We start from the raw sequence: 22,596 nt of genomic DNA, 5'->3' as shown, positions 1-22,596 counted from the left end.
TTTTTTTTTTTTTTTTGTCACCAGTTTGTAAAAAAAAGTTAAGAGCCATCAACTGTTTTTCCAAAACTTAGCAATGTAATTTCTGCATTCTACACTGCATTTACTCCAGAAAATTTTTCAAAATATCTTTTCTAAAATAAATCCAAAGCAACAAGGAAATTAAAATTTTTTGCTCATGCAGAGATTAACTTATAATATCTATGTTCAAAATATAATAATAATAAGAATGATACAGAAATAGAGCATTCGACTTAAAACAAATAATAACAATTATGTATTTTTAAAAAAAGATTCACATTCGTAATGAACTTCGAACCTCAAATTTTTAGGCACCAGCAAAAAAATCGCTCTGTTCAACAGTCAGCGTTATAGATAAAGACCAAAATTTACTTTCACTGGTAATTATTTGAAAAGATTCCATCTTTCGCCAAGTGATTATTGATACTCACCGGATAATGTCGACATTCACCAGATTAAAAAAAAAAATTTCACGCTTCTTTATTTTTGGAGGATAGATAGGTGACATCTTTTTTTTCAAATATTTTTCAGGCAGAATTCTGTTAGATGTTCCTTGCAAAGTCTGCCAGGATCATTCTTCCGGAAAACATTATGGGATCTTTGCCTGTGATGGGTAAGTAAATTTTTCCTTATAAATCTTGTTTCTGCTAAAAATGTTAGAAAAACTGACTCATAATTCATAACAACGGCAAAGTGTATAAACAAATTATGTAGAAATTTATTGCATCATCGTGGTGTGTCATAAATAAGTCATTTATGTGGGTTACTACAGTTTGATATTTTACCTCATGTGACTGGGTTTGATTGAAATTGGATCAAATACCATTTTGTCTGGAAGATAAATTTCTCCTTTAAAAAGCGGTTTGACAAATTACCTACACCAGCCTAATTTTAATTCTGGAAATTCATAACATCTGTAAGAGTTTTAGCATTTTGTATGTGACATTGGAAAAAATAAACCCCCTTCACTTCATTTGTGTAATTGTTTAAAGAAAAAAGCTGGAATTTTTTTTATGGTTCTTTTGTACTAGGTAAGGGGGGGGGGGGGGAGGAGGAGGAAGGGATGCAAGTAAAAAGTGGTACATTAATCCAGTAAATTAACATATGTAATTAGTGGAAAAGTAACACGTCTAATCAGTGGATACGCAACATTTTTCAGTCGTTTCGTTTTTGGAATTATATAGAATTTAGTTACTGTTGCCAAGTTGCTGTCATAAAAGAAAACTAAACGAAACTTTAAATTTTTTAAAGTTACTAGTTGTTTTTTATTGGGTTATGTTCATTCATACAATCAGGCTAACAGAAACAAAAAAATAAGTTACTTAATTCAGAATTGAGCAGTATAAAAACAAGAAAAAAAAAACCATATCAGAATTCTAAAAAATATGCAAAGAAAAATTAGTCCATAAATATGGTTGCAGTCTTCATTTTTGGCAACAGAGACTGCCTTCGATACCATTCCGAAAATGAAACGACTCTCTCCATTCGTTTCATTTTTGGAATCGCATAGAAAGCAGTCACTGTTGCCAATTCATAAAAGAAAAAACTTTTGAAACTTTATTTATTTTTAAGTTACTAACTGTTCATACCATGGGGTGTGTTAACTCACTGGTCAGACTATCCAACAAGTATTTTAGCTCTAACGGAGCTATTAAAGTAAAAGAAGAATCAAATAATAAAACTCTATGTGTGTAAAAAGAATGAGTTCATCGAGTCGAGCCACACACATAATGTATTTAAAATCTAAAAACCATTCTGAAAAACGGTTTTGTTCCCCAGTCACATGACTCCGACTGCATGATATTATGAAAATAATCCACTCCAGGCGAAAATCCCTGTGACAAAGATATCATTCTATCGGGACAGGAGGCGGTACCTCAACCCCCGAAGGGGCGATTACTGAGCCCTAAATGGCGGGAATTGAAAGACTGCAAGTTGACAATGGGGTCCGGTGTGAGTGACACCTATTCTTGTCATTATGCCACCATTTTTGAGAGGATGGAGAGAGAAGTGTGTGCCATTGGCAAACAGGAAAAATGGATGAATTCCTGATATTTCTGAAATTTCCTTTGAAAAAAAAATAGTAACAGCTAATGAATGTAATAAAGCAGAAAAATGGATAAACTAAGATATTTTTGATCACGGTTTTTGAAAAAATCAATAACAATGGGAATAATTAATGATAACAAGAAAGTTGAAATGGTTGAATCCCACGTTCTTTGGACTATTCTAATGGAAACAAATAAACGAATAGAATAATTCTCATATAATAGCCAATGATCGAGTAACCCCCGAGTTTTAACAACGAAACTCGCGCCTCGGCATGATTATTTGGTAATATGTTTCAGTAATGTTTAGCATGCAGAGAAATGCTTTATTGTGACAAGGCTGAACTCGATCCGGTAACTTTTGCTGGTAAAGACCGTGTCATTTCAGGGGAATGAAGAAACGAAGAAATGATCAACTATGAACGCTACCTACTGGAGTTTAGGGTTAATCCAGTGGAGTTAGGGCTACAATTTCAACGATCAAAATATTACCAAATAGGCAATGGCTTCTATAGAATGTAGAAGAGTAGAAGCACTTTTTACCCGTCATGCCTTGACGGGCGACTTTCTATTGGGATAAATAATTATAATAAAAAAATTTCGAAATAGATGACACAAAAAAATTTTTGACCACCATTTGAAAGAAAAAACAAGATAACAATATTAATAATTAATGACAATATTTTTTTTTTTGTACCACTTTAGAATAGAAAATTATGGGGAATTAAAAAAAAAAAAAAAACGAAATAGATAACGGTAAAAAGAAATTTTTGAAATACGAAGCGTAAAACTTCAGCTCAAAATATGACGCTACTGATTTGTAAATAATTATTTGTTATGTAATTCCAATGAAATCGTGTATTGAAGATTGATAGTGTATGTAGTGTCATGTAAGACGTATTGTGGTATTCTAAATTTTATTATACTGCTTATTGGTTTGTATTGGTTTTTGCTTCATTGCGTAGTTGTATTCATGGGTGAACATAAAGATAGGTATGAAAATACAATTCTATAAATGATTTCCATAATCATTGCTCATGAAAAATTTCTAATCAGACAACAAATAAATCTGAAGTTCTTAATACGTTAAATGTCAGTAGAATGTTAAAAGTAAGGCTTTGAAACGTTGCTTCATTTAAATCAAGTTGAAAATTTGGGATCATTGTCTATAAAGTGATTGTAACAAGAAAATGGGAATAAATTTTAATTTTGTATCAGTTAAACAATTAGAATAACAAAAACAGAACTTAAAGAAAGTGGGAAAGCTCCAAATTTGCTTTTTCGAGTAATATAGACAGTAAAATTGGAAAATTCATTGAACTAAACGGAATTAATATGGACGAGGGGGGGGGGGGGACGTTTTCTATTTTCTTCAAATTAACTATTATTTTTGAAAACGAGGAAATAATTTTGAGAAAGTTGTACTAGAGAGGACAGAATATGTATGATGCGAGACCAGGACCTAATTCATACTGGAACTCAGTTCCTGCACTTATCTTTTCAGGTTTATGTATAAATTTTTACATATTAGACGGAATTCAGGCTATTTACGCATGAAATTAAATTCTGAAGACCATAAGGCTCCTGCACTTCTTTCGTTAGAAATTAAGGCCTGCGTGAGATGTTTTTTATTTTAAAATAAGTTACATTTCTCATTTATAACGCAAGAATTTTGTCACAGAAACATCAACAATTAGGGCAAGGGCGCCAGTCACAGACATTCTTAAGCTATCGCTCTCAGGCTAACTCAATTTTTGAGCCTTTTAATGTATTTTAGACCTTTAAAACTATTTTTCGCTTATGAAACAACATCTCATATAACATTTGGCTACTTCTATATCCTCTGAATTGATTCATTTCAATTTTTATTTGCTCAATTTCGAAAATAAGGTCCGTCCCAGACGCCTAAAAATCTGGTGAAACTCAGTAACAGACAGGATGAGGAAATGATGAGTAATGGACAAAATTCCCTTTTTCTCTTCAAAATGTGCAAAAGTTTTTTATTTTAAGAACTAAAGCCTTACTAAATTCAAATGAACATGAAATACCAGCTGACCTCGGATTGGCTTCTCATAACCATCCACCCAAGGGCGCCCATATGCAAAATTGTAAGGGGGGGGGCTCGGATATTTTCCATGTGGTTTAGCTGGATATTTTCCCCATGGAAACCGATTTCAGGACAGATCAGAGTCATTAAAATTTGATATTATTGATAACTTATTCATTAATGACTGGGGAATAAATGTTTTTACATTTTTAAAAAGAAAAAAGTACTTAAAGCATGGAATTTCTAATTTCTAGGGGGGAGGGGCTCGAGCCCCCTAGCCCCCCCCTATATGGGCGCCCATGCATCCATCATTACCTTGTAACTACCAACTGGCTCATAATATTCACTCTGATAACACTAGATGTCATGGGCTGCAATAACATCAGTTTAACTTGCCTAAAAAGCATTTTTTTTTTAAGTCAAACTTATGAGATATGACTGTCTGCTACTATTCCCTTCCTTGTCTGTCACTGATGACCTTACCCTATTATTATTATATTACTTTTATTATTATCAAATACTTCTTTAGTGCATTACATCTAAATTTATAGATGCAAAACGTTGCTTTTATTTCAAATTTTATTGGATTTTCAAATTTTAAGTAGGAAATTCACGGGGGAGAAACAGTTTCATAGCTGTTTCAAAGTGATAGATGACAGAGACAAGGGAAATAAACCCTTGTTAAGTCTCCTTTAGCGTCATGGAGGGATATATATGGCATGAATTAAAGTGGTATCCCTCCTTTTGGGATGAAAACTCTCTAAATCCCCTGCTCCAACACAATAGAGGGATGGAGCGCCACACGGTGGTTGGAGAACGCACCCCGTGTCACGTGCTGCTGTTTGGAAAAGCTGCCAGTCAGGGATCGTGAGAACGGTGATTTGCCGTCGGGCATTCGAATTCTTTATCATGAAAATGAATTGGTGTTTTTTCGGTAACAGAAATACCCACTGATCTAAGTGGATTATATTCGAGAACATTTAAAATGGCGTGAGAAATTAACATTTGTTAGAATAATAATGTGGTTAATGTGTCAGAATATAAGTGTCTGTAAATTATTTAATCTGAAATGTGTTTCAGTGTTTAGTGAATTTTGTTCAAATATTTAAATACTCGATTTGAGAAATAAATTTATATGAAAATTTATTAAGCCTATCAGATTTGTTCCAGAATGGCCCGGTAACAAATTAATGTAGAAAAAATAAATTTGCATAAAATGCATGAGCTCAAAAGATTTTTCCTGACCTTGCTTGGTCCCGATTATCGGGTCAATCAAGTGTCTCAGTCCCAACAAACACATTCTATTTATTTACAACACAAAAAAATAAAGACTTTGTACAAGTTGAGTAGAGTACGTACTAATTCAGAATCGAAGAAGAAAAAAGTAGAAACAGCTGAGTGAAAGTAGAAGTAATTAAAAGTACGGCTTTGAATATTAAAGAAATGCAGACGATAAATAATAAATGACGATTAATATGAAATAGAGTAATATGAATATGAAATGTAAAAAAAGGAAGGACCTTTTATCTCATAGTAATATCAATATGAGATGAAAGGTCCTTTGATGAAGTTATTACGACTGATGAAATTTCTCAAATAAGCAGTAATGATGAAGTCATCCAATGTATAAGCATGTTTAGTTTTGATCTTCTAACATGAATTTGTATCTATTCAATGAATTACGAGGAATACTAAGGTCAATTCACTGAGCGTCTAAATTATATGAGTAATTAATTTACGATGAATGGACAATTTTCACTTTTAAAGTACTCAGGAGGGATTTTCATGCTTTTCTTTTTTTTTTTTTTTTTAAATATCTGAAGAAATATATTACGAAAGGAAAGTGAATTTTGCATTACGATTTAATTTACATTTTGTACGTGTGATGTTTTGCTTAAATTATTTAAAAATTAATTTGTTCTTCTTTCCCCTTCTTTAGGTGTGCTGGTTTCTTTAAGGTAAGTTGAAACTTAATTACAGCTATATTATCAAATTCAGTAAATATTTCACACACAAGTATGAAAAATCATCTTTAAAAATGTTTATTCATGTTGGATTAGTGTCACGCACCTAAAATAGAGTTCTGGTGAAGATAAGTGAAACTATTTCAGCCGTCTGTCTCGTTTGAATGTAATTAACCGTAAAGAACTACGTTACAATTTGTTTTTCTAAGTTTCGTTTCAGATAACATTGAATTCCGAATTTCTGGTGTGCAAATTATAAGGTATAAGCAACATCCAATTATTGGCGAAGTGATAGTTTTAATACAAATTACGTATTCAGTAAAGTTGGAATCACATATCAGAAAAAGGAATAAAAAATTGATATCAAATTTCAAATACACATTCCCATCTAATTCCGCTTTAGCAATCTTCTACTAATAAAGAATTTTGTTGCAGGCTTTCATAAAATTTGAGAAAACTTGGAATAAGTGTGCCAAAAAATGACTTGATTTGAATTTTAAAACTTGAACTACCAAAGAAAGCAATTGATAAAACAATAATCAGAGTAAATACTTACTAGTTGTAATTGTTAAAAATAATCGTCAATGGTTCACCAAGAAATTTCTTTACATCCAGCCAAATTTAAGTGCAGCAATATGATGGCTGCAGCTTAATTTTGATTAAACCAATTTCTTGGCGAAGCATTGAGCTTTTTTAAAAAAGAATGTCAGAAATTAGTAAAAAATAGTTGGGCAATCAATAAAACTATTGCGATAAAAGCAATGAAATTTTGTTTAGGTCACAAAATTGATTTACAGTCGAGTCCCGACTTACGCGAGGGATGCGTTCCAAGACTCCTCGCGTAAGTCGAAATTTCGCAATGTGGAAAAAGGTATGTGTAAAAACTTTTATAAACATGCCGAATTATTTAACACATTTGTAAATGCCACCTCAAACTGTTAAAAACTATTTCTGAACTATACATTATTGTTTCTTACATAAAAAAACTGAATTTTTATTCTTATTTTAAATTTAAAAAACTGTTTTATTCAACATAAAATACTGCTACGATGCACAAAAAAAAAAAAAAAAAATCAATGGAGAAAGAAAGACATACAATAAACCAGTACGGTACGTACAGTTTGTAGTAACAAAAACAAATGCTCGATGGTTTTACTGTACAGAAGATCCAGTAATGATATTTGTAGCTTAAAAAGATGAAGATGATTATGATTTATGCTGCGTGATCAAACCGTTACTTATCTATTTTTAAATACACAATACAGTTGCTTCACTAGTTCTTTTATAACGTTTCAACATGGCAACACCCATCTTCCTGGTTTCATAAGATTCACAATACAAGAGCAGCTTCCATTTTCAAAATTTTTGGTGAAATTTTACGGATTTCCTTTTTCTTGACTTTTAATTATACATATGGACGATTCACTCATACCTAATTGTCGTCCTACCTTTGACGCATTTGTTCAAGCACATAATCTTTAGCTTTTCTTTAATTGCCAGAAACTTTCTCTTTTTCTTTCGATCTTCACAAGATGAAACATCACTCTAAGGTGTGATTATATTGCAACAACTTTCACATTTAGAATCAAAAAAATGGAAAATGAGGAGTAATTATTTGTATAAACGATGTATCTGACTAGTACGGTGTGGGAACTTCCGCTCTCTGTGATGCTAAAGGGATAAAGGTTCATTCACGAAAAAAAAAAAAAAAAAATAGTCAATAACAAAGCCGATACTTACAGACCGCGATTCCCTTTCGAAAATTTTCGTGTTGCGGACGAGAAATTCGCATTATGTCTAAAATTTCTTACTGGTGAAAAAATTCGCGTTATAAACATTTCGCGTAAGTAGGATCGCGTTGTAGCGGGAGTCGACTATTTAAAATGAATAAAAAATGGTACATAAAAGTACTATGCTGTTGGATTGCTTGTCTAAGTAAGAATGTCTCTTACAGAGATCAATAAGGAGGAACCGTCAGTATTCCTGCAAAGGGCGTGGCAGTGGAGTCAACAAGTGTCCTGTGGACAAAACGCATAGAAATCAGTGCAGATCCTGCAGATTAAAAAAATGTCTGGAAGCTGGAATGAACAAAGATGGTGAGTAATTTAGCAGTTTCTCGCATACTGTTTCATTATTTAAACTTGTTTGAAGCAAAGTGGTTGAAAATGTCTTGCTGTGTTCAATCGCACTATTGTGATTGATTTGATTAATCTAAAATTAAGATAAAGGAAAATATAGAACATGTAGCCAAGGGTAAACATTATTCGGACTCGTTTTAACATGTTCTAGTTGCAGAAAAATGAACATGATTCTAGTTTCTCTAATTGAAACGAATTTCAGAAAAAATCACGAATGGAAAAACTCAAATTTAAGTATGTAAGTGACATTCTTATTATTATCTGCTAATTGTATGTAATAAGAAAATTGGGGTGAATCTAAATTGCATTGAAAATCAGTTGAATAACAAAGGCAAGGATTTGTTAAAAGGAAATAAAAAAAATCCATTTGCGAATAATAGATCCTCATATATATAATAGCCAATGATCGAGTAACGCTCCTGACGTCATCAATAATGCTTTAATGTGAAAATGCTGAACTGGATTCGGTAACTTAACTGTTTTACTGGTAGGACTGTGTCATTTCAGGGGAATGCAGAAACAAAAAAGTAGTCAACAATGAACGCTATCTAATGGAGTTTAGGGTTAATCCACTGGAGTTAGGGTTAAAATTTCAACCATCAAACTATCACCAAACAGGTAATTGCTTCGTTCAAAATGTAGAAGCGATTTTCACCCTTCATATCTCGACGGGCGATTTTCTAGTAAGCAGTAAAAATAAAAAGTGCATTGAACAAAAAATAATATCGAATTATGGATTGAATAAACAACTTTTTATTTTTCGTTTTGGATTAATAAATTCTAAAAACAAACTCATAAAGAAATTGCTTCTGTTCTGAAACTTCCAAAGTACATGCTGCCAACCTTAATTTCCTGGTCACTTTGCATTCTGGAAATACGTTCCGATTTTACGTTATACTATAATACTGATATGAACGATGTTTCGAAAAAATCAACATCTTTTGGGATTTTTCCGGTTAGCTGTAAACTCTAAACAAAACCGCAGAAAAGTAAAATGTTTTTGGGATTGGGAGATGATTTCTATGCAAAAAAAAAAAAAAAAATGCATCATTCTATGCCCTAAATGAAATCATCGTTAGAAATCTCCCACACATGTTCCACTCGACCGTCTTTCGAATAGCAGGGAGAGCATTCTAAAGTTTTCTATTAAAGCCTGCACATTTTTTTCCTCTCCAGTAAAAGTCTTGAGACTTTTTGACGCCGGCTTCCTCCATGGGTAACTTTACTTCAAGAGCTTTGACTCATATGAATAAAATGACTCGAAAGAAGGGGAGCAGAAGCCTTCCCGCCACGAAAAAATCCCTTTTGGACCCCATAATAAAGAGAAGGGAGGCAGAAAGAACCGAAAATAATGGCAGACGAAAAAAATTTCATAGTTATTTAAACTGATGGGCGAGCAACTTCAACTAGAGATGATACCCCTATAAGAAACAGGGGGGTCGGATTCAATGCAGGACGGATAACGAAGTACTTGGGCACACCAGGTGTACTACTCAACTCTAAAAAGGGGACTCATAGGGGGCCGCGGGATCGATATCAGACCCCCCATTACGTCACAAAGGCACCCGGAGTTTAGACAGCGGGAATATATTCTGGTGGTGGACTGATCTGTGCCATGAGCGCGCGAGTCCAATGGTTGGCAAGCACCTGCACTAATTGATGTACCGTGGTATCAATGGCAAAACGCAGCGTTTTTTCTTTTCGTTTTTTATCTTGTGTGTGTGCAAGAGTGGGAGGGATGGTCTGCAAGCGTGCTTGTGCTTTGAGGCAATATCACGCATGGCCAAGTCAGGAGTGCTTCTGGATAATTAAGCAGTGGAGAGAACTGTGGTTTGATTTTTTTTTCGGTGATGTAATGAACCGGAGATCCTCTTATTGGGTTTTGGAAGATTAAATTTCAGGAGTGGTGCTTTATGAAGAGAGGTCTCAGAATTTTACAATTATTTGCAAAGAAGGGTAATGATACTGTCTGACCATCGATTACATGGAAAGGCTAATATCTGGTTTATAGGCGGAAATGGACGTATCTATTAGTTTATAAGAGTATTAGTTGATTTGTTACAGATATGTACTTTCGCCTCCTATTATTTAGCCTTAGTTTTGTAAAAATGAAACTTTGCTCTCAGCAACATTTTTTTTTTAATCTAAGTATATTTGATCTATATTCTCACGGCAAAATTTAACGGATTTATTTATCCACAACAAAGTTTTGAGCTTAGAATTTTGCTTTTACGTTCCTGAACGAAATGAAAATATTTTCTTTTCTTTTTGTTTCCATGGTAACTATTTTTGTTTTCCTTTATTTTATTTTAGAGAATGCAATACATGAATACGGCACTAGTGACATTGTAAAACGCGTGCATCAAAAAAATCCCATTGTTATTTTCCCTTCTCCCCTGCTAGATTCATTCAGATGGAATAGTCTTTACTTGGCAGATTGCCAAATTACATACAATCCGCTGTCAAACAGTATCCAGCATGACCCTTATAGCCAGTTGTAATTTATTTTCTGGAGAAAAATCTTTTCCAATATTAGCATCACCTTTAACGATTTCCTTGAGATTAGTTTAGGTTTATAATTGCTTTTTATCAACCCTATGGCTTAAAATTTACGGTGAACTTGATTAAATTTCATCTTTGTCAGTTTCTTTTATTCGTTTTCGTTTCATTTCAAAATTCTTTACAATTAAGTAAATATCTGAAATATTTCCTTAGTTGATTATATGCTTTTCCTCTTTGCAAATTTTCAAGGTGCTGTATAACTGTTAAATATTTTCTTACCAAGAATACAGCTAAATAACGAGAGAGGACAACGAAGCAATACCGGTGTCCACAAATTATCATTTGTTGAAAAAACCACTTTCAAAGCCAACCACCAACAAAGGAAAGTGCTGTTGATAGATATTTAAAAAATATATATCATCAAATATTACTGCAATTGATGGTTGGAATAAATTATTCTTCGAACAAAAACTTTTGTAATTACCCACCCTTAAAATTAACTTTTACAAAAGAGCGATTGAGTGATTAAGGACATGGAAAAAGTAAAAACGTGGTGCACATCATCACACCATGTAGTAATGAAAATATCACTTTGCAATATTTCCGCTACTTTTATTCAATCATATTCTATTAGTTCGTGCTTTTGAAGTCAACCTTTTACGTAAATAGATTGATTTCTGTACTGTTTCATCAAAAAGAAATGTACAATTAAAATAACAGTACATATCTGATAAGTTAAATTGAAAACTCTTCAATTAAGAACTATTTATTTTCAGCTAATACCGATAAATACCGGTATTTTAACTCAGCAAATACCGGTGTTAAAAATAGTTCGAAAATACTGGTATTTGGTATACCGGTCTTGCAACCACTAGTTCTAAGACTACTAAATGTGCAAAACTAAATTATCAAATCATTTTTTCCTTTAAATTTTGTTATTACTTTATTTATTTTTAATGTACGAGGATGATTAAAAAATGTAAGAACAAGTACTTAGCAATTATGTAATAAAAATTATCACAACGCTATAATTTTAACTAAATATAGAAATTGCAAGAAATCATGGTATAAAAGGACGAATTTTGCTGAAAGCTCATATTTTGAAAACCGTTTAACAGTACTATTAAGAAAATAAATAGTGAAATCCAGTTACAATGAACTTCCAAGGGATTTAAATTTTATTCGTTGAAATTTAAATCAAGCAATTTAATGGCAATTAAATAAAGACTCTAAATATGTTTCGCTGAAACGAATATCACGTTATATTGAAACGGGATTTCACTTTAAATCAGCAGCACATGCATTAGCACACTCTAATCCCTATTTTCCTTTATATTTTTCCCGCCACAGCAGTCCAGCACGAAAGGGGTCCACGCAACTCGACCATCCGGAGATCTGTTCTCTCGTACTTGAAGGAGTCCGGGAGCAGTCCGGGAAGCGTCACACCCCCGCATTTCCCGCCGCCCCAGCACGTTGTCAACTTATTGGCTACCGACCACAGAGGAGCGCCCTGCCCAACAACTGCTCTGGTCGCTCAGACCGCTTTATCTAGTCTGTCTCCGCATGGATTTCCGGGACCCTTATGCCATCCCACACCAAAGGTATTTTCGCTTTTATTTATTATAAAATAAATATTATTATTATTATTATTATAATAAATATTAATGCTATTTTATTATTATAAATGCTAATGCTATTTTATTATTATTATTATTATTACGAACATTAATGCTGTTATTATTACTATTATCGTTATAAAAATTTTTTTTTATTTATTATTAAAAAAATATTTTTATTATTACTAATTATGAAATATTTTTATTATTAGTTTTATAAAAAACATTATTTTTATTGTTTAATATTTTTATTATTATTGTAAAAAAATATTTTATATTGTTATCATAAATATTATCAATGTTATTGTATATTCTTTATTGCAAAAAATGTTATTTTTATTATTATGATCTATTTTTAAAGATTAGTTTGTGAAAAATATTAAATTTTATGAGAATTTATTATGAAACGTCAAAATTATGTGAAATTTGAAACGATATTCATGGCGACCGCTTTGATATTTAAAACATGACTTTCTGCATCTTTCCATCGCTTGTATGGTATGAAAGCTTCAGACTTGACGGATGTGAAACGAGTTCCAGTCTTGAAACATATTAATTTGCAAGTTTTTAGTTCTGCATTAGGAGTCAGCATTCGAAAGATACAAATCAATAAAAGTCACATTGTTACTATTTTCAAAAAATGTTGCAGTGGTTCATTTCACTTGAAAACATACTTTCTTTGTTCCTCTTCTTTTCTGTCTTTGTTTTTTCTGCTCCGATAATCTTATTTAATATGTAGATTGTATTTAGCGCTGAAATAAATTTTTCCTTCTAACTTTTTCATAGATTTAAAATTGGCGTAATTTTTTTTTTTTTGTCTCGTATTTTAGAATTCTTTGCAGATTGTCAAAGCAACCTCCACTCATTCTGCTAAACATTTTATGTAGACTTGAAAAATGTTCCGAAGACTCCATATTATATATTGCATTTGATTAGACACCAATATAATTTTTTATAAAGCAAGATAAAATACAATTTAAGCTCGTTAAAAGCATTTCTTAAAACAAACGATTAAACAAATAAAAATTAATTTTATTAGTTAACTGGATTGAATTATTACTTACCACTTTGCAGTTTTTTTTTTTTTTTTTGAGCAATCACGATTGTTTATTGTTCTCACTTGACTGTTTTTGGCGTTCCTATGATTTTATTTTTCCACCAGCACCCTCCGCAGCATCACCGTCGACCGGCTCCTCACGATGCTGCACCTCTAGCGAAAACCGTCTCCAGGTTTCGTCAATATCCTACACTTACACGCATACATACACGCACCTACACACACATACATACACCTACACACATACATACACCTACACACATACACAAACACATACACACAACTACCCACACACTCATTAATGCCTACAGACACAAACACATTTGCCTACCCACACATACACATACCCCCCCCCCCCCACACATGCACACAACTACCCACACACTCATGCCTGCACACAGACACAAACACACATGCCTACACACATACACATACCCCCCACACACAAACACACACGCCTACATGTACACACACACACTCGTGATTGCGGAAAAACATAATTTGAATTCAAAATGACAAAATTCAAATTAACTTTTTTTTTATAATTTGACTATTTATTTATCCATATTTTTCTGTTTTGTTTTTTGTTTCGTTTTCCTTTCTTCCCCTCTCCCTTTTTTTGAGCAAACGAAACTTTAGAATTTTCAAAAGAGTGTAAATATTTATCCACTTTCCATGTTCATTCTTTTATGTTTATTCTTAATTATAAGTATTTTCCCGAAACATTAGACATCTCCACAGATATTTTCTATCGGCCTTTCTTCACACGCTTTAACGCATTCTAGAAGCAATACTAATGAATTCTAAAAAAAAATCTGCACCAGATAAATAATAAATACAAAGCGATATCAGGGACGAGAAAGCATTAAGATTAATTACAACATCAAGGGCAATGACTAAATATTTAGTATTTATTTCGTTTCTCTCCCAGTCTCCTTTCTGATTGTTTAAAAGAAAATATACCAATTGGTTTTACTTTCTTCTATACCTAATATATAGAAGAAAGTATTGGATTCGTGCAAATTTTCGAATTTTGACGGATTCGAACGTTTTGAGGTGTGCTGAGTCCATTTCGACTAGTTTTGGAAAATGTCTGTCTGTCTGTGTGTGTGTGTGTGTCACGTCTGTGTGTGACCAGTTTTTTGTGGCCGCTCTACAGCAAAAACTACCGCATGAAATTGAACGAAATTTGGTACACATATGTGCCCCTATGTGAACTTGTGCCCATTGGTTTTTGGCGCGAATTCCTCTAAGGGGGTGGAGCAATGGGACGTTTTTTGAGTTACGCGTGCTTGCTATTCCACAGGAAGTAACGGGCGGAATCGAACAAAATTTGGTCCATGTGTTGCCCCTAAATGGAGCAGGTGCTGATTCAATTTTAGTGTCAATAGCTCAAACGGGGGTTGAGTTATAGAACGTTTTTTGTCGTCAATTGTGACTGCTGTATCTCAAGAAATAACGAACGGAATCAAACAAAAATTTTTTGACAAGTAGCTCTTAGTGGGTATAAGAGCTGATTTTATTTTGGTGTCAACAGCTAAAAAGGGGGTAGCGCAATCGCCCGTTCTTTTTTTCCATTGTGAGTGCCCTATCTCAAGAAGTAATGCTACGTTCTGGTTGAAATTTGGAATATGTGTGAATCCATACGTAAACAGGCTTTGGTTCAATTTTGACTCCAATCGCTCCAAGAGGTGTTGATTTTTTTTTGAATAAAAATAGCTTTATTAATGCAACAATAAGAAAGCTAAATCGTAATAGATTGTCGTCTGCGTATTTCTCGTGATTTTAATTGTATGGAAATGATCGGAAATATTATCTCAATGATTTAAAATGTTTAACTGTTGCCATCTTATGTCTGTTAATAAATAAAATATTTGTAATTAATTCAAGTAAGGCTTTTAAAGTAACTTTCAATTTTCGCTCTTTGTTTTGTTTTTACAATAATTCAGACATTGGGATGGTCGTCAAGTTTTTGCATGTGTAATTTTGTTTTTCTTAGGAATATTGCTTCTTCGTCAAGCATGGGGAGGGATCAGAAAAAGGAAAAATATAGAAGAAAGTTTCGTGATGGCCACAACATACTAGTTTAACTATATATTTTTTTTTTCTTTCCAGTATCCTTTCCACATGTTGTTCCCTACCACCATCATCAGCAATCCCGAGACGATCTGCGAATCAGCGGCCCGTTTGCTCTTCATGAATGTCAAGTGGGTTAAGAGCGTTCCCGCCTTTATGGCGCTGCCAGTCAAAGACCAGGTGGGTGGGGCTTATATTAGACTCCTCCTCGTTTTTGCTCTTCAGCTTCTTTCATCTTCTTCACTAACTAGTAAAATAAAAGTTATTACACGAATAAAATTGAGAAAAAATAACAAAGGGTCAGAAATTAAAATTGGAGAAAGAAATAATTGCCGAAATCTGCTTCTGCTACAATCGATATTAATTTAAATTAAGTAAGTTTCTTGTTTAACAGGTTAAATAAAACTGAAAATAAAAATAAAGGAACTACATAAAAATGTATATAATTGCAAGTGGTCACGGTCAACCGAACTTATTTTTCAACTAAAAACGTTATTTAGAAATATAATATCGTTACACGCTACTACATTTTTTGAAAAAAGTGCTTATTGAAGTTTCAAAATGTAAATAATAAAAACTGTTTAATTAATTGATGAATAACTGTATATCTTCGTTGAATATAATAAAACGTAAAGGCTCAGTATTTTGAACCTTTTTGGGTTCAATACTTTGAACATCGTATCGTGTAACAAGAGGTGTTATTTTATCATTTACTCCGTCTTGGTATTTTTTATGCAAAACATCATTTTTTGTGTAAACTTAGGAACACAAAAATCAATTGTTCAATTGAACAATCGACACCATCGATTTTCCAAACTCGATTCGTGAACTTTAGTAATTTCAAAAAAAAAAAAAAAGCACGTTCGACATTCCTTTAAAGTATATTTCAACTTTTTACTCCATGATACTAATAAAAATATTTTGAAAAATCGAATGCTCAACCTACATAAAATCTTTCTTTGGGGGAGGCTTATCAGCATTTTCTAAAATTTTAAATGGTTGTCCAAAAAGATAAGTTTTTCGAAGCAAATAAACGTGCCAAACGAAAAAAAAAAAAAAAAAGCTCCATTTGTTTTTCGTCAAGAACGATTCCTTGTAACTCGGAAAATCAGAAACAATTTTACAAATTAGAGTTTACTATCGTAATTTGTGTAAAATGCTGAAAGATTCAGAGCTTGAGTTTCGCCTTTCTATAACGTTATTTATTTCTCTTTTTTAGTTGTTGTTAGTTCAAGAGAGCTGGAAAGAATTGTTCTTGTTGAGCTGCGCTCAGTTCAACCTACCATTGGATGTTAACCATCAACTATCTGCATCGGGTGAGTAGATAACTGTTATTAAAGTTAACATAACGAAAAAATTTTAGTGAGATTTTTTAAATTTATTATAATACAGTAAAACCCCTCCTAACGGACATTCCTCAAAGGCGGACACCCCTCTTATGCGGACAATTTTTAATTCCCCAGTTCTAATGCAAATAACATTATTAAACCCATGTCCTGTGGACACCTCTCTATTGCGGACAAAAAAATTTGTCCCGTTAGTGTCTGCATTAGAGGGATTTTTTTACTGTACATTATTATCAAGCATACACACATTTCTGTGTCAAAGGCGCAAAGATCATCCTCTGAGAAATGTGACATAAATGAATATATTTTTCATAATATTTACAACGCTACATAACCAGGGGTGGATACAAGGGGAGGGTCATGGGTGTCATGAACACCTGAAACCGTCGACATTATTATCCATCCGTCATTATATCCTAATTTCATAATTGCATACCGGATGGACGTATGTACATGCAGTTATATTATCACACGTTGTTTCAAATATTTAATGAACGAAATGTGTTTGACGAAGTGTTTTTACTTTATTAATTACTAGCTGCATTGTCCGGCTCTGCGCGGTCTACCTCGAAAATAAAAGTTATGTCAAGTGATGCATGTTCAACAATCAAGCTTCAATTAGAGAGAAGAAAACAACTGCACAATTTCCCGTCAAAATAATCATTTTTAAAGAAAGGAAACGGAAAATAAAAAATTCTCGAAGAAATTAAACGCAACCTTCCTGATTATCTTCTGCTGGAAGTAGAGGAAAAAAAAGAATAAATCGCCAAATAATAATAAAAAGGGGAAAATTTATACCTCAAAACGAAAACAACTGCACAATTTCCCGTCAAAAATAATCATTTTTAAAGAAAGGAAACGGAAAAAAAATTCTCGAAGAAATTAAACGCAACCTTCCTGATTATCTTCTGCTGGAAGTAGAGGAAAAAAAAGAATAAATCGCCAAATAATAATAAAAAGGGGAAAATTTATACCTCAAAACGAAAACAACTGCACAATTTCCCGTCAAAATAATCATTTTTAAAGAAAGGAAACGGAAAATAAAATTTTTTCGAAGAAATTAAACGCAACCTTCCTGATTATCTTCTGCTGGAAGTAATGGAAAAAAAAAGAATAAATCGCCAAATAATAATAAAAGGGGGAAAATTTATACCTCAAAACAAAAACAAAATTTTATTTAGTCACAGCCGAGAAAAAAAAAAAAAGTGGCGACCTTCTGAACGCTAATTTAAAATGAGGTCGCGCAAGCGATAATTCTCCGACATGAAATTCTGTTCTATTAGGCTTAATTTTTTTTTAAATTTGAATTTGAAGGACTTAAATCAATTTCAGGGATACTTTTTGCGGGCTATCGAGCGTCGCTAAATTCGAAATGGTCAGTAAATTATTTCGGGGAGAAAAAGCCATTTAATGCGATTTTCGGGCGCTAAAATTAAAATTCTAACCGTTCGGTACTTTTTTGGCATTCAACCCCCCCCCCCCCCCCAACATTCCTTCTCGGGTGTGCCCAAGTACCTTCCTGCGAAATTTAGTCGAGATCCGACGAAAACTGTGGATTTGTATAGGGAACATGCACACATACACACATATAAATATATTCTTTACTTTGTTTATGTAGATTTATTTCAGTAAATATTTGTAATAATACTTCCTTTCAGTGTCTCTGAAACTACTATTGAAGTTTATGCCTCACTAGGCCTATGCGCTTTATTCCTGCTCTATTTAATGCTTTTTATTGACACCGAGACAGTTCCAGAAATCTTTTGTTTCCATTACTCTAAATTTTTCAGCATGACACCCTCTTAAATGCTAGTTTGTATCCGCGCCTCTACATAACATCGATCATAAAAATTTATTTAATTAATTAGTGATGCATGGTTTGGTTCTGGCATTCAGAACCAAGTTTTGATCTCTTCTTTGAAGATCAAAACTAAAATAAAAATAATTCTTTTAAATTACTTACACAACTACTTCCAAAATGTTATCAGGTCCCCTCTCTTATAACATTTGAGTAATATTTAAATTAAGGTGTTACATTACCTCAAAAATGATCAAACGATCAAAAAAATGTTTTATTGCTGTTTTCAAAACTACAAATTATTCCAAACACAGGGAAAAAGTTTCATAGCTTTAGTTCAAATATTTAAAAAGTTATAGCGCGCACGACCTAAAACTAGTCATGTGTTCTTGTGCAAAAGAAAAATTTTCAATTGCTTTTTCTCGGTGGTCGTTTTTTTTGTGTTTTCATGTGATTAGAATCCCTAAGGATTTTTTTCTATTAAAGATACAGCTTTAAAGTAATACTTTTTGCAGTCAGGATAATATATTTAACAAAACTGTGCATTGGATAAGCATTTTATAAATTACTCAAATGTTAAGAGCATGTTATACCTTTAAAAACAAATTTAAAAAAAATTAATTTTTTACATAATTAATCACAGAAAATGCTCCAATGCATATATAAACAAATGAATGCACAAGTTTTTAGAGGTGAATATTGTGATTTCTTAGCCGAAATCTTTTTTTAAATAAGTACAAAAACAAAAAAAGCCTTAGAAATTTTAAAAAATTCAAAAATTTTCCTAAATTTTTAAAGAATGTGAGCAATATTTTAAGATTTTGAAATTAAATTATTGGTTGCGAAATGAGTGTGTATCAGTGGCGTAGCCATGGGGGGATAGGGGGGTCAGAACCCCCCCCCCTATGAGCCCCAAAAAATTATTTTTCAGTCGATCCTGAAGGGTTCTGTTTATGAGCTAAAAGATTTTCATTTAATATAATAGCTTTTATGACGGTAAAAAGCTTATGTCTTCCTGTTATATATATATATATATATATATATGTGTGTATATATATATATATATATATATATATATATATATATATATATATAAACTTGAGGGCATTTCTTTACTTCAAAAAAAAATTACCCCCCCCCCCCCCCCAAAGGATTTTTTCTCGCTACGCCACTGGTGTGTATGTTATGGTTTCAAAGAAAAACACAATATTTATAAATTTAAAAAAAAATGTTCAAAAGGTGCTGTGACCCCTTAAAAATAACTAATTTTGCTGTTGAAAGATCTCACTCTCTTTAAAGTAAATTAAAGATAATTTATTTACTGAAATTACTTAATTTTATATGTTTTTCCTCAGGTCTGAGTGCAAGCGATGATGCAGAAAAAATAGCGACTATAGTAAAAGAGGCCAATGTGTTCCACGACATTCTCCTCCAGTTTAAGCATATGATGGTAGACCAAACAGAATATTCCTGCATGAAAGCCATTGTCCTTTTCAAAACAGGTAAGAATATGCAACTCCCCTTTTCTCTTTTTTCGAATTGCTTAGCTTTTGTTCGATTCAGCCTACGTATCAAAGTTTGTTTTGAAAGAATTTTAAGTAGTTTGCAGCATTTGAGGTGTGCTGAGTCTGTTTTGACCATTTTTTGGACAATGTCTGTCCGTCTGTGTGTGTCTGCTGGGACCAATTTAAAAAATGTATAATTGATAAACACATATAAAAGAGAAACGTATAAACGGTGCTTCACTGTATTCTTTACTTTATTTATGTAGAATTTATTTAAGTAAATATTTGTAATAATACTTCCTTTCAGTGTCTCTAAAGATACTATTGAAGTTATGACCGGATTTTTGTATTGTAACCTATTTTTTGTACTCGCTCTGGAGCGAAAACTACAGAATGAAATCGAACGAAATTCGGAACACATATGCACCCTTATATGAATTGGACCCCATTAGTTTTTGGCGCCATTTCCTTCAAAGGAGCTGGGGCAATCGAACGTTTTCACCGCTATGCCTGCCTCCCATGTCTCATGACGTAACTGGCGGAATCATACAAAATTTGGTTCATATGTTGACCTTAGAAGGCACAGTTGGTGATGCAATTTTGGTGTTAATAGCCTAAAAGGGAGTTTAACAATCGACCGCTTTTTCTCGAAGCTTGTGACTGCTATATCTCGAGAGGTAATGAACAGAATCAAACAAGAACTGATCGACAGGTAGACATTAAAAAATGCGCGAAAATTTTTAAGTACAAAATTTAAATAGCTTCTGTCACGATAGAAATGGCTAAAGAACTTAAATTAAGAATTTTGAAAAATTCCCTCAACTATTATTATTAAAATTGTTTTCATTTAATAACTTGTTTTACTTGAACATTCATCTATGCCTTTGCTGTCATCCTTGATTTGACAAAATCTCAAGGCAAAATATGTGTATGCCGTATGAATAACTAATCTTTTTATTTTCATGAAATTTTAAAGTTTAACAATATTTTTTTCTGCCTAGAATTTTCTGGCGGCTCATCAGAAGCTCGAGGCCTAAGCTTCCTGCAATCGGTATCAGAAATCCAAGATCAAGCTCAACTGACACTCAGCAAGTACATTCACACGACGTACCCCATGCAGCCGTTCAGATTCGGCAAGTTCCTCCTCATGGTGCCATCCTTCAAGAACGTCGGTACTGACACAATCGTCGAACTCTTCTTCAGGAAGACCATTGGAGACATATCCATCGAAAAACTCATTGTCGATTTGTTTCAATCCAATGACATTGTTGGCTCATATCCAGTGAGAGAATGATCACTTCGGACGTTTGTGGAAGAATTAAACCTCAAACTTCAGTGTTCCTGTTCCTTCTGCTCTTCAAGGATTATTGTTATGAACTTCGCAATCTCCAACATTTCCTGAAAGCAGTTTGCATCAACAATCAGAATCATCTGTAATTGACTTAATTGGACACACATCCACCAATCATTGGATCCAGTGCGGGTTGTTGAAAGAATTACAGACATGATGATGCTTTGTTCTCTTATTTCGTGTGCTGAACTTTAAAGAGTGCATATTAAGTGACTAATCTCATAGCTAAAACTAAAGGAACGACTTCCATTCCTCTGCAATTACTTCGTCAAGAAATTTATTTTCCCCCGATACATTTCTAACCAGAAAACCGTACGATAGAGTACTTAAAATACACCACTAGTAACTTACTACAAAATACCATGCTTTGCCATCAATCTTTGAGTTGAACCGCACCATTGCTGCTGTCGCTCATCTGGTTTGCTAATTCTGCATTAACTACCAGTTTTTTTTTTTTTTTTGCTCTCTTCTCCAGCTCATGTGATTCCTATTCCGATCTGATGAGTGCTAAAAAGAACGAAACTGCTGTCCTCGGATGGAATAACTGAGCTGGTGGTGTATTTTAAGTACTTCTGCCTTAGCCCTTGCTTAGGGCGGTAACTTACCACAACATACGATAGAGTTATAGTGAAAAACATTTAAATAAAAAGCAATTGAAAGAGCAGAGTAAAAAATGTTTCTGGACACATAAATTATTTGCCCTCTTGTCCCTGTTGTCGAAATATGAAGCCCTAAATCAGCGGTTCCCAACCTTTTAAATGCTATTAAGGCCAAAAAATGTGCAATATATTTGCTATTTCCCCTCTTCAAAAGAAAAAAAAAAATTCAGTCTAAAAGCAAATTAACTATGGCATAGTTTTTCTTTTAAACTACAAAAAATACAAAAAATATTTTAATTTTAATTATTTAGGCAAAGAAAATACCTGTTATTTAGTAATTTGCTATTAAATCAAGAAAAGACATCGTGTCGGTCGATTATGTCTCCGATTTTTGTCGATAGTTGCCAAATGCGGTAACCAACTTCGTTGTCTTCCTATGAGTAAAATGTATTGCAGTGAAATTTTTTCGAAAAAAAAAAAAAAAGAAAATCATTTGTTGAAAAGATGTGTTTTTGACGAAGTAATTGTGGT

The 22,596-nt window shown here is 33.0% G+C and overlaps 1 protein-coding gene across 1 annotated transcript; it reads left to right on the top strand.

The window, feature by feature from the left end:
- Window positions 1-515: 515 nt before the first annotated feature.
- LOC129233626 (nuclear receptor subfamily 2 group E member 1-like) lies at window positions 516-21,409 on the top strand (the record flags this gene model as incomplete). The annotated part of the gene is made up of 8 exons (XM_054867600.1): window positions 516-631; window positions 6,053-6,071; window positions 8,032-8,173; window positions 12,068-12,318; window positions 15,506-15,646; window positions 16,686-16,782; window positions 19,966-20,112; window positions 21,117-21,409. Coding segments are annotated over 8 exons (1,206 nt in total), but the record flags the coding sequence as incomplete, so codon positions are not given.
- Window positions 21,410-22,596: the final 1,187 nt, after the last annotated feature.

The sequence above is a fragment of the Uloborus diversus genome, unplaced genomic scaffold (genome assembly GCF_026930045.1).
Source record: "Uloborus diversus isolate 005 unplaced genomic scaffold, Udiv.v.3.1 scaffold_561, whole genome shotgun sequence".
Classification (NCBI taxonomy): Eukaryota; Metazoa; Arthropoda; class Arachnida; order Araneae; family Uloboridae; genus Uloborus; species Uloborus diversus.
This window is presented reverse-complemented; position numbering and strand designations above follow the sequence as displayed.